The 11,814-nt window shown below is 38.0% G+C and overlaps 1 protein-coding gene across 1 annotated transcript; it reads left to right on the forward strand.

The window, feature by feature from the left end:
- Nucleotides 1-579: 579 nt before the first annotated feature.
- Nucleotides 580-2,783, forward strand: LOC132642699 (metalloendoproteinase 5-MMP). Its single transcript, XM_060359762.1, has 2 exons — nucleotides 580-1,155; nucleotides 2,100-2,783. Exons 1-2 carry the CDS (start codon nucleotides 580-582, stop codon nucleotides 2,622-2,624), a joined length of 1,101 nt encoding a protein of 366 aa, XP_060215745.1. The 3' UTR covers nucleotides 2,625-2,783.
- Nucleotides 2,784-11,814: the final 9,031 nt, after the last annotated feature.

Consider the following 11,814-nt stretch of genomic DNA (forward strand, 5'->3'; position numbering starts at 1 on the left):
TTCGGGAGAGTGGATAAAATTGATCTTTTTTGTATAACAAAGGGACAAAATAACCATTTTCACTATTTTTAAAAACAAAGGATTACTACGGGATCAAAGCAAAAAAACGTAAACAAGCAATCATTGGTAGATTTCTTAAGGCACGACCTCAAATTGAGAGAATGAGATCCAGTTTCAAAGGAACTAATTCCGGTTAAACCGATTAATCCTTAAACAAAGATATTGGGTAAGGATCTTCTTGATCTGATGTATTTTACCTTTTCAGTATATACGAATTTGTAAACTAGTCAAATCAGTGAACTTCGATTGAAAAAAAATCAGTAAACTTTAAATAATACTAAATGGTTCAATTTTGCTTTAAAAAACTCTCAAAGAACCATTCCAACTGATTTTACAAAGTTCTCAAGACGGTGCGATGCCGGCATTTCTTGTTTTCCTCAAAGAAACAACTCCACAAATACATGTAACGAAAACCTTCTAATTGAGTTTAAAGGCAAGACATAAATACATTTTTCCTTTCCCCTTTCCACAAAAGAAAACATCAACAAAATTCATTCCTACTCATTTAGCAAACTCGAAATGAAAATTCTTTTATTCAGCCTCATTAATATTGTTGCTTTAATAATCATTACTGCTTCTGTTCCTGTTTCTGCTCATTTTTACCATAATATTTCTACAATTCCACGTTCTTTAATTCCTATTAATTCTACATGGAACCATTTCAACAAATATTTGGGTTGCCACATTGGCCAAAGAATCAAAGGCTTGGCTAAAATCAAACAGTATTTCCAACATTTTGGATATATTAATTCTTTAAGCAAAAATTTCAGTGATGAATTTGATGATGTTCTTTTTTCAGCTCTTAAGACTTATCAGCTTAACTTTAATCTTAACACCACCGGAGAATTCGACATGCTCACTCTTCAACATATGATGAAACCGAGATGCGGAAATCCAGATATAGTAAATGGCACTACTAGTATGAACTCCGGCAAGTCTCTGACGATAAATACGGTGGCTCATTTCTCTTTTTTTGAAGGACGGCCACGTTGGCAATCGAGTAAGACTAAATTAAAGTACGCATTTCTACCAGAGAATCAGTTAACGGATTCTGTTAAGGTCATGTTTGGACGGGCGTTTGATAAGTGGATGGAGGTAATGTTGGGGTTGTCCTGAGTTTCATACATTATATGGATTCTATCTTAATTGTTTTGCTTCAAAAAAGTTTTCTTGAAGGACTTTTTTTTTTTTTTTTTTTTTGGAAAAGTATTCTTTCATATGTATCATTTTTTTGGAGGAAAAACTTTGAACTTCTATAAATAAAAGATCTTTTCTTCTCATACACAATGCAATAACATTCACAATGTAGTAATTAGATAGTCTTATTTGGAGAGAGATTTTTCTCTAAATAGGTTTTATGCTTTTTATATTAGGTTTTTACAATATATATGTAGGCTACTTGATCAAATCATATTAAATATTACGGAAAAGGGTCAGATTTGCCCTTGTACTCTAAAATTCGACATGCTCACTCTTCAACATATGATGAAACCGAGATTGAAATCCAGATATAGTAAATGGCACTACTAGTATGAACTCCGGAAGTCTCTGACGATGCATACAGTGGCTCATTTCTCGTTCTTTGAAGGACGACCACGTTGGCCTTCGAGTAAGACTAAATTTATGCATTTCTACCGGAGAATCAATTAACGGATTCTGTTAAGGTAGCGTTTGATAAGTGGAGGGAGGTAATGTTAGGGTCTATCGTGAGTTTCCTATATTATTTGGATTCTAACTTAATTGTGTTTTGCTTCTTTCTTTTTTTTTCCCTGAAAAGGACTCTTTCATATCTATCATTTTTTTGGAGGCGAATTTTTAAAGCAATAGTATTCACAATGTAGTTATTAAAGAGTCTTGTTTAGAGATAAATTATTCTCTAAGTAGGTTTTATATTTTTTATATTAGTTTTGTCATAGGTCACTTGACCAAAACATATTAAATATTATGTTTATTATATTATTATTTTTTCTGATTTGTTGTCATTAAAGGGGTACAATTATTAGCTTCCGCGTGACTCCTCGTTATTTCGATTCCAACAGGTAACACCGTTAACTTTCACAGAAACGGATTCTTATAGATTGGCGGATATTCGGATAGGGTTTTTCACGGGGGACCATGGAGATGGTAACCCGTTTGATGGACCCATGAAGATTTTGGCACACGCGTTTTCACCGCCAATAGGATTTTTCCACCTAGACGGCGACGAAAATTGGGTGGTCAACGGCGAATATTTGAAAGAAGGGATGTCGAGAATATCTGCAGTGGATCTTGAATCGGTTGCAGTTCATGAAATCGGGCATTTGTTGGGTTTGGATCATTCATCCGAAAATGAAGCAATCATGTTTCCTACACTTGGTGCTGGAGTGAGGAAAGTGGAACTGTCGAGTGATGATATTAAGGGGGTCCAAATGTTATATGGGTCAAACCCGAATAATAATAATGGATCAAGTACTGTTTACACACCAAGTCAAGAGAATGATACTAGTGGAGCTTCCACTTTTGGTTCATTGTGCCCTCATTGGTTTTCATGGATTATTGGATTCTTCATAGCATTTGTGCTTTGAATTTTGCTGCAGTATGTATCATTTTTAGTCGTATGATTTGATTATTTTTGAAATATTGGTGAATAATATACTCCATACAATATTTGAGTTATGTCATCTTTGTGCAAAAACCCAATGATCTTCAAAACGGGTGGTCTTGAACTTTTAATTCTCACTTGACTCAAGGAGAAACTTCAAGGTCAAAGTCAAAATTTGTTAAACTTGAAGTTTTGACTATAGAGCAAGCACGGTCAAATTAAAATTCACGATCACCGACCTCCAGGATTATTTTTGCATCACTATATGCTTAGCTAAGTTGACTATGAATCGAGGCCCAAAACACAATTTCGCAGATAAATCTGTTCTTCAAAAAGTAATAATAATATTTTTATACAAAATATATATAATTTGGTAAAAATATATAATTGACATACAAAAGACATAGTATTATGCAGTGGCCGAGTCAAGATTTTTATTAAGAGAGTTCAAAATTATAAAGAAATAACTCACAAAGAAGTCAAGGGGCCTCAACATTTACTATATAAATATAAAAAAATAATTTTAACCTCATACATACAATGTAGTTTTTTTCGCCGTAAGGCGTTCGGATTACTGGCTCCGCCCCTACTATTATGTTGTCGTATGTATTTTATATTTCGTATTGATAGATTATGTAAATATTAATTAGAATATTTTGTAGTCTACTATTTTAGGTTAGCATATTTTGTAGTCTACTATTTTAGGTTAGCATATTTTGTATATGGTGTAATCTCCTATTTTAGGTTAGAATATTATTCTCCTATTTTGTATATAAACCAATTCAAGTAATGAAAGGATTCAAGGAAAATATTTCTTACATGGTATCAGATTAGGGTTTCTTTCTTCTTCCTCCTTCCGCTATGCCCTAAATCCCTACTTTTTTTCCTCCCTAAGTCGTCGCCCCCTTCTCTTTTTTTCCCATGGCCGACGCACCTACCACCCCGGCTAAGCCCACGTTCCACCCGGCCCTCGTGGTCTCCAATATCAAGAATCACATCTCTGTTACACTTGAGATGGAAAACTCACAATTCGGTACATGGGCCGAGCTTTTCAAAATTCATACTCGTTCTCACAAGGTCCTTCATCACATCATTTCTCCACCTAAAGGTAAGGAGAAGCCGGCTCCCAAAACTGATGAGGAAGTTGAATTATGGACCACCATTGACGCCACCGTGCTTTAATGGATTTATTCGACAATTTCGAATGATCTGTTAAACACTATCATCGAACCAGACGCTACTGCCATGGACGCTTGGGATCGCTTGCGTGATATCTTCCAAGATCATCAAACTTCTCGTGCGGTGACTCTCGAACAAGAATTCACGACAACTCGTATGGAGGATTTCCCCAATGCCTCCTCCTATTGTCAACGTCTCAAGAGCCTTGCCGATCAACTAAAAAACGTCGGGGCTCCCGTGACGAATAGCCGCCTTGTCCTTCAACTGGTCTCGAGTCTCACTGAAGCGTACAAAGGGGTTGGGACACAAATTCGTCATGCAAAGCCGTTCTCCCCATTCACTGAGGCTCGGTCTTCCCTTGTTTTGGAAGAACGTGAACTTGCGGCTATGGTGTCTCACGGGTCTGGTTCGGCTATGGTGGCCTCGGTCAACGACGCGCCACTCCCCTCGGACAACACAAGCTCACGCCGAGGGAAATCAAAAAATTCCCGCAGCTAAAATTCTGGAACTGGCTGTAAGGGGGGCTTGGGCCGTGGCTCAAGCAGAGGCAAAATCACCGGTGGCCGCGGTAATTCTGCCCGAAGCAGTGGCGGTCAGCAACAGTGGACTGGCCACTGGAAGTGGGTCCCCCAGCCCCGCTGGGCTGCTCCTCCCCCCTGCCCGTACCCGACAGCTTCTTGGGCTCGTCCGCCGCCAGTCCCGCCACGGCAGCAGGGTATTTTGGGCCCTCCTCCAGCTCAGCAGCTCTACACGGCGGCAGTGGCCCCTCCCGGGTCGTATGTTCCAACCGACATTGAGTCTGCAATGCACACCATGACCTTGAACCCGCCCGATTAAAATTGGTACATGGACACCGGGTCCATTTCTCATATGACATCATCGGACGGTAATCTCTCGTCTTATTTTAATTTGAGCAATCAAAATAATGGTATTGTTGTGTGAAATGGTCATTCAATTCCAATTCGTGGTTGTGGTCATATTAGTTTGTCTCCCCCAAACCCCTCTTTATCCTTACGCAATGTCTTACATGCTCCTAAACTCATTAAAAATTTAATCTCAGTACGGAAGTTTACTACTGATAATTCTGTGTCTGTTGATTTTGATCCATATGGGTTTTCTATGAAGGATTTTCAGACGGGGATGCCACTAATGTGGTGTGATAGTCGGGGAGATCTTTATCCGGTCACCACCATCAAATATCTAACCACCACTCCATCAACCTTTGCGGCGTTGTCTTCTCCTTTTTGGCATGCTCGCTTGGGTCATCCGGGAAATTCTATCTTAGATTGTCTTAGGGTTAATAAAAGCATTGAATGTAATAAATCTAGTCTTTCTAATATTTGTCGTTATTGCGTTCTTGGTAAACACATTAAGTTGTCGTTTGATTCTTCTATTTCGGAAACTTTGATGCCATTTGATATTATTCATAGTGATTTGTGGACCTCTCCCGTGTTAAGTTCATTGGGTCATCGATATTATGTTCTTTTTATGGATGATTTTTCGAAGTTTTTATGGACTTTTCCTTTGGCTAAGAAATCCGATGTTTATTAGAAATTCTTAGCTTTAAAAACCCACATTCATACTCAATTTGAACGTCATATTAAAAATGTCCAATGTGATAATGGGAGGGAATACGATAATGGTCAATTCGGAAAATTCTGTGAGTCTAATGGGATGTCATTTCGTCTTTCTTGTCCACATACGTCTTCACAAAATGGGAAAGCCGAAAGAAAAATCCGTTCTATCAATAATATCACTCGAACTCTTCTTGCTCATACTTCTCTCCCTCCTTCGTTCTGGCATCACGCCTTACAAATGGCAACATATCTTCTTAATATTTTACCAAGTAAATTATTAGGTCACATTTCTCCTCTTCAAGTGTTATACCAAAGAAAGTCATCTTACTCTCATCTTCGGGTTTTTGGGTGTTTATGCTATCCCCTCTTTCCTTCTCCGACTGTCCACAAATTGCAAGCCCGGTTTACACCGTGTGTATTTTTGGGGTATCCTACGAATCATAGAGGGTATAAGTGTTATGATTTATCGTCCCATAAAATCATTATTTCTCGTCACGTGATTTTTGATGAGAATGTCTTCCCCTTTTCCAATTTACATTCCCCCACTTCTATTACTTATGAGTTTTTGGACGATGGCATTTCCCCATTGTGGTTGCATCACTTAGCTTCTACTACCCCTCCTCCCACCGTGACCCAGCCCGCTGCCCAGTCCCCTCCCACCGTGACCCAGCCCGCTGCCGAGTCCCCTCCCACCGTGACCCAGCAGCCCGCTGCCCCTCTCCCTTCCGCTGGCAGTCTCCTCCCACCGTCATCCCAGCCTCCCCCTTCTACCAATCCGTCCCGAATGGTGACCCGGAGTCAGCATGGTATTTTTAAGCCAAAATGCATGTTTAACCTGAATACCATGGTTGCGAAATCCCCTCTCCCTCGTAACCCTGTGACCGCCCTTCGCGACCCGAATTGGAAAATGGCTATGGATGATGAATTTGATGCTCTTATTAAAAATAAGACGTGGGAGTTGGTGCCCCGTCCACCTAATGTGAATGTTATTCGTTTTATGTGGATTTTCACTCATAAAGAAAAATCTAATGGTGACTTTGAGAGGCATAAAGCCAGTCTTGTAGGTGATGGTAAGACTCAACAAGTTGGTATTGATTGTGGTGAGACCTTCAGTCCAGTGGTCAAGCCGGCTACGATCTGTGCCGTTCTCAGTCTTTCCCTATCAAAGAAGTGACCTATTAGTCAGCTAGATGTCAAGAATGCTTTCTTACACTGTGAGCTCAAGGAAACAGTGTATATGCATCAACCTCTGGGTTTCAGAGATCCCACTTATCCGGATTATGTATGTTTACTCTGTAAGTCCTTATATGGGCTTAAGCAGGCCCCGAGAGCATGGTACAAGCGTTTTGCAGATTATGTCTCTTCTCTTGGTTTTTCAAACAGCAGATCTGACAATTCTCTGTTCATCTACAAAAAGGGGTCTGATATGGCATACATGCTACTTTATGTTGATATTATTCTTACTGCTTCCTCAGATTCTCTCCGATGCTCCATTATGGCTCTCCTTGCCTCGGAATTTGCTATGAAGGATCTGGGTCCTTTGAATTATTTCCTTAGCATTCATGTCACTCGACATAAGGATGGCATGTTTCTTTCGCAACGCAAGTATGCCGAAGAAATCATTGATCGAGCTGGGATGTCTTCTTGTAAAGCTACTTCTACTCCGGTTGATACTAAACCGAAGGTGAGCGGCACATCGGGTGATCCTTATGATGACCCGACTCACTATCGCAGTCTCGCAGGTGCCCTTCAGTATCTTACTTTCACGAGGCCGGATATCTCTTATGCTGTTCAACAGGTATGCTTACACATTCATGCACCGCGACAGGTTCATATGCATGCACTTAAGCGTATCATCTGTTACATTCAGGGTACACTTGACTATGGTTTGCATCTTTATCCGTCCTCAGTTGCGGACCTTCTTTCCTACACTGATGCGGATTGGGGGGGCTGCCTTGACACACGTCGGTCAACGTCTGGTTACTGTTCTTTCTTGGGGATAACTTGATATCGTGGTCTTCGAAACGCCAACCTACCCTCTCTCGTTCGAGTGCTGAGGCGGAGTATAGGGGGGTTGCTAATGTTGTCTCCGAGTCCTGTTGGCTTCGCAATCTTCTGTTGGAATTACATTGTCCTATTCATAAGGCTACTATGGTATATTGTGACAATGTGAGTGCCATTTATCTTTCGGGAAATCCGGTGCAACATCAGCGCACCAAACACATCGAAATGGACATTCACTTTGTTCGTGCGAAGGTTGCGCGCGGACAGGTTCGTGTCCTTCATGTTCCTTCCCGCTATCAGATTGCCGATATTTTCACCAAGGGACTACCACAGGTCTTATTTGAAGATTTTCGGGACAGTCTCAGCGTTCGTAAACCTCCCGTTTCGACTGCGGGGTTGTGCTAGATTATGTAAATATTAATTAGAATATTTTGTAGTCTACTATTTTAGGTTAGCATATTTTGTATATTGTGTAATCTCCTATTTTATGTTAGAATATTATTCTCCTATTTTGTATATAAACCAATTCAAGTAATGAAAGGATTCAAAGAAAATATTTCTTACACGTATGTATGTCATTGTACATACAAGTAACATACACCCGACAACAAAATACAACAGTTTATTATCTTCTTCCTTTTTGAGTTTCAATCTAAAACTTGCAACTAAAACTAACTCTAATCTTCACCAAACTGCCTCAAAATTGGCATATAAACTCTAAAGGATATTCTCAATCGTTTGCAACACCCAATCCAAACAAATAATAATTTCAGAAAACCCAATTTTTGAATTCAAAGCTTCAAATTTTTTTAATGGCAGTCAATGGAGACTTTTAATAGAGTTACAGCTTTGAGTGTGTAGTGGAAGAGAGAAAGAGAGAGGAGAGAAAATGAGGGAAGATTAGAGCCTGAAATGGGGAAGATTGGAGTATAACCCCTTAATTTTGCTATTATTTTGCTATAATTAATAAAGTATGTTATAATTTGTAATTTAATATAAGTACCCTAAACAATTGTAATTAGGACATAAACCATGTAAAATAACACTATTCAAACAAGAGATAAACAGAAAGACTTGTCTTGTACAACAGACTTTTGCCAAACCCTTGAAGAAATTCAATAGCTAGGCTAGAAATGACTAAATGAGTTAAGATTCCTCCTCTCAAGTAGAATCATCGGATTGCTGATTTGAAATTCTAATAACTAGTTCGTATTATTTCTGCATTATTTCTCAAGAAAATTTTATCTAGACATTTAAGTTGTTTCTTAAACTAATTAGGTAAAAAAACAAAGAAATATACTACTCCCTCTGTCCCAAAAAGATTTTCCTCCTTTCCTTTTTAGTCTGTCCCAAAAAGATTGTCTCTTTTCTATATTTAGAAACAATTTAACTTTATGAGATGATTTACAGCCACACAAATATCTAAGGCTTGTTTTGGACCACACATTTCAAAAGTCTTCCTTTATTTCTTAAACTTTGTGATATGATCCTACTTAGCACACTTCATTTCAAGATGTACATTCAAGGACGAGATATGAGACTTCAAGCTTTACAAGCTACATGGAAGATGAGGAAGTCGTTTGAGGCCTTTGGAGGGTCCTACAAGCCACACAAGATGGCTTGTGATGTGTGGAAGGTGGCTTGGGAGTTGATTGAAGAAGAAGCTACTAGAAAGGGGACCAAATGCGCAAAGTGGTCAAACGTGCAAACAGGGACATTTCTGCAAATTGGCTACACTTGCAAACTTAGACAAGATCGGGAGTTGGCTATTTGTGCAAAGAAGGTTATGCTTGCAAGAAGGCCATGCATGCAAGGTTGATTAGAGGGTCATCTATGCAACGAGGGGCGTGGTTAGCTATTGAAGGTCAATTCTTGAATTGAAGACTACAATAAGAAAACTATCCAAATAATGCCCTTACTTCATTGAGGGTAGCATTGTAATTGTCTATTAGTCTTCTTTACTTAGCTTATATATATAGCTCGTCTTTCATTTCATTACCTAGTTTTTGATGATGAATATTTGAGAGGTACTCATATTTTGAGTGATAGATTGTTAGGTAGAATCTAGTGTTAGTTTAGTCATAGGATGGTGGATTCCATTGTTGGTTTGTGAACCTTTTATTTCCAATGAATTCATGAAGATTGTTCATTTGTGGATTTCAAGTGAACTTCTTGCCTTGATTCATATTGCTTTTGGTCTTGTGAATTCGAGTTCATATTAGAAGGATTTAGGTTTCGTATACCTAGGTTTGTCTATAGAATTCTACCATTCGGGTCAAGTATTTATCTCTATTCCTCATCTCTTTTCTTCCTATCTTTAATTTTTCGTGTTCTTGGATTGATTTGGCTTCATCCCCAAGTCGATTCTTATCACTTTGTGTCAAGTCAAAAGAGGACAATCTTTTTGGGACGGAGGGAGTATTAGAATAGGTCTAAATTCAACATTGACTGTCTCATTTTCTTTCTCCCCTGATAATTTAAGATCACTTGGAAGTAACAACGAAAATTATCAAGAAATTTAAGTTGAGTTTAGCATATTATACCATCCAAAGAAGAGAATCCATTGCTCTCTTTAGCACAAAGCCAAAGTAAAATGCATCAATTAATTTTCAGTTTCACCATTGAAAAAATTGAATGATATACCATTACTAAATAGACTCACTAATTTCAGATATTCAAAGTAGTACATCATAATATTTGATCCAAGGAAACAGAAAAAACGTGTACAAAAGCACAGAATAAGGCTTATCATTGGTTAATAAGAAATTATAAATTAATAATAAGGGATCCCCCTCCAAATTTTGTGTAGTTTGCAACTTACACACCTAAATACTGCCATGTTCCATCAACATTTGTATTTGAGTCGAAAAATAGAAGTACTCTTCAATAGTTGTGAGTCTGATTCATTCAAACCTGCATTACAATTATAGTTCACTGATCACTTCAACTATGAAAAATTATGACCCAACTTATAAAGGTTCTATAAGAAAATACTACACTGTTTATTGTAAATTTTAATTTCATTACAGTTGTTTGCTAAATAGATATAGAAAACCAGATGTGTGCTATGAGGCAATTACCATTCTAACTCCAAGCTAATTTGATCTTGTTTTGTAGTTGATTTGATGATCTTGAACCTTTCAAGAATTTATACCACTTGCTGCATTTTCCTAGGCCTTTCAGTTCATCCAATAGGACCTACAAATTTATAACATTATGAGTACAACGAGAAAAAGGGAGAAAGTGAGGTAAAGATGGGAAAATATTAAGTTGAAGACTGAAGTTATAATATGCAGAATACCTGTATAGAGTTTTGTTTTAAGGCATCTAAATTCACTCTCACGAGCAAGGTCTGTGGATGAAAGTAACTAAACAATTCATCAATTAAAAATCCATATCTTGGTACCCAGGAAAAGTGTATTTCCAAATTTATGTGTTTGATACAAAGTGGCCGAATGCCGTTGCTTCCATGATTGCCCGCATGAAATTTCACCTCCTTCATTGACAATGAAAAATTATATTCAACATGTATTGTCAAACTTGGAAAGGAATTCAATGGAAAATCATATACTCTGAAATTACTGGGAAAATATCAAAGATGGAAGAACAAACTTGAAAACACTTCACAAACATGCAAGATGCAATAATTAATAATAAAAAGAAAAGATAAATTTTAGGATGTGAAAAAACCTATATGATGCACTCTAAAAAATGTGTTGTTTTTGGAGTACATTTCCGTTATAACGTGAGTGCAAATCGCAAAGTGATATCCTAATCTCAAGATACAATGAACCACCACGTGTCTTCCAATGTACACTCAACTAGAATAAAATGATGGGCCGATTTTTTTCCCAGAAAGAGTGAAACTCTATTTTAATTAAGAGAAAATAGGGTTAATTTGTGATGAGTTATGAGTTTTGATGATCGACATATGCATCAGGGACCAGGTCCTTGATCAGGTCCCCTGGGCACTGTACAAACATGACAGACACTATCTAAGCTGTAAAGTTGTGGCACTGTTCCGACTTGCAAAGCCACAGCGGGACAGACAGATCATTCCAATGTCTCTATCTATATCACATGCCACTCATATGATCCTCACATTCTCTCATTGGTCCCCTATATAAACAACATGTTGGCATTTGTTTGACCTAGCACTTGAAACATATCATTCTCATTGTTGAAAAGAGCAGCCGCCACTATTTTCTCTGAGCTTTCAAGATCAAGACTAAATAACTCCAAGGACCAAATCCCAAGACTGAAAATATCTTAAGTCCTAGGTTGTTTTAGTCGTTGTCTTTTGGTCTGAATATTGTAAACCTATACTTCTTTTAAGAAGGGCTTTTGTAGGTGTTTGGTTTATTAAACTTTTTGTGTAAACGTCAAACTATAGTTAGTTATGGTGAGTTGAAG

The sequence above is a fragment of the Lycium barbarum genome, chromosome 5 (genome assembly GCF_019175385.1).
Source record: "Lycium barbarum isolate Lr01 chromosome 5, ASM1917538v2, whole genome shotgun sequence".
Classification (NCBI taxonomy): domain Eukaryota; kingdom Viridiplantae; phylum Streptophyta; class Magnoliopsida; order Solanales; family Solanaceae; genus Lycium; species Lycium barbarum.

Coding starts and splice junctions, on each gene's coding strand:
- LOC132642699 (XM_060359762.1), top strand. CDS start 580: ATGAAAATTCTTTTATTCAGCCTCATTAATATTGTTGCTTTAATAATC. Junction 1,156..2,099: donor CGTTTGATAAGTGGATGGAG/GTAATGTTGGGG, acceptor CGATTCCAACAG/GTAACACCGTTAACTTTCAC.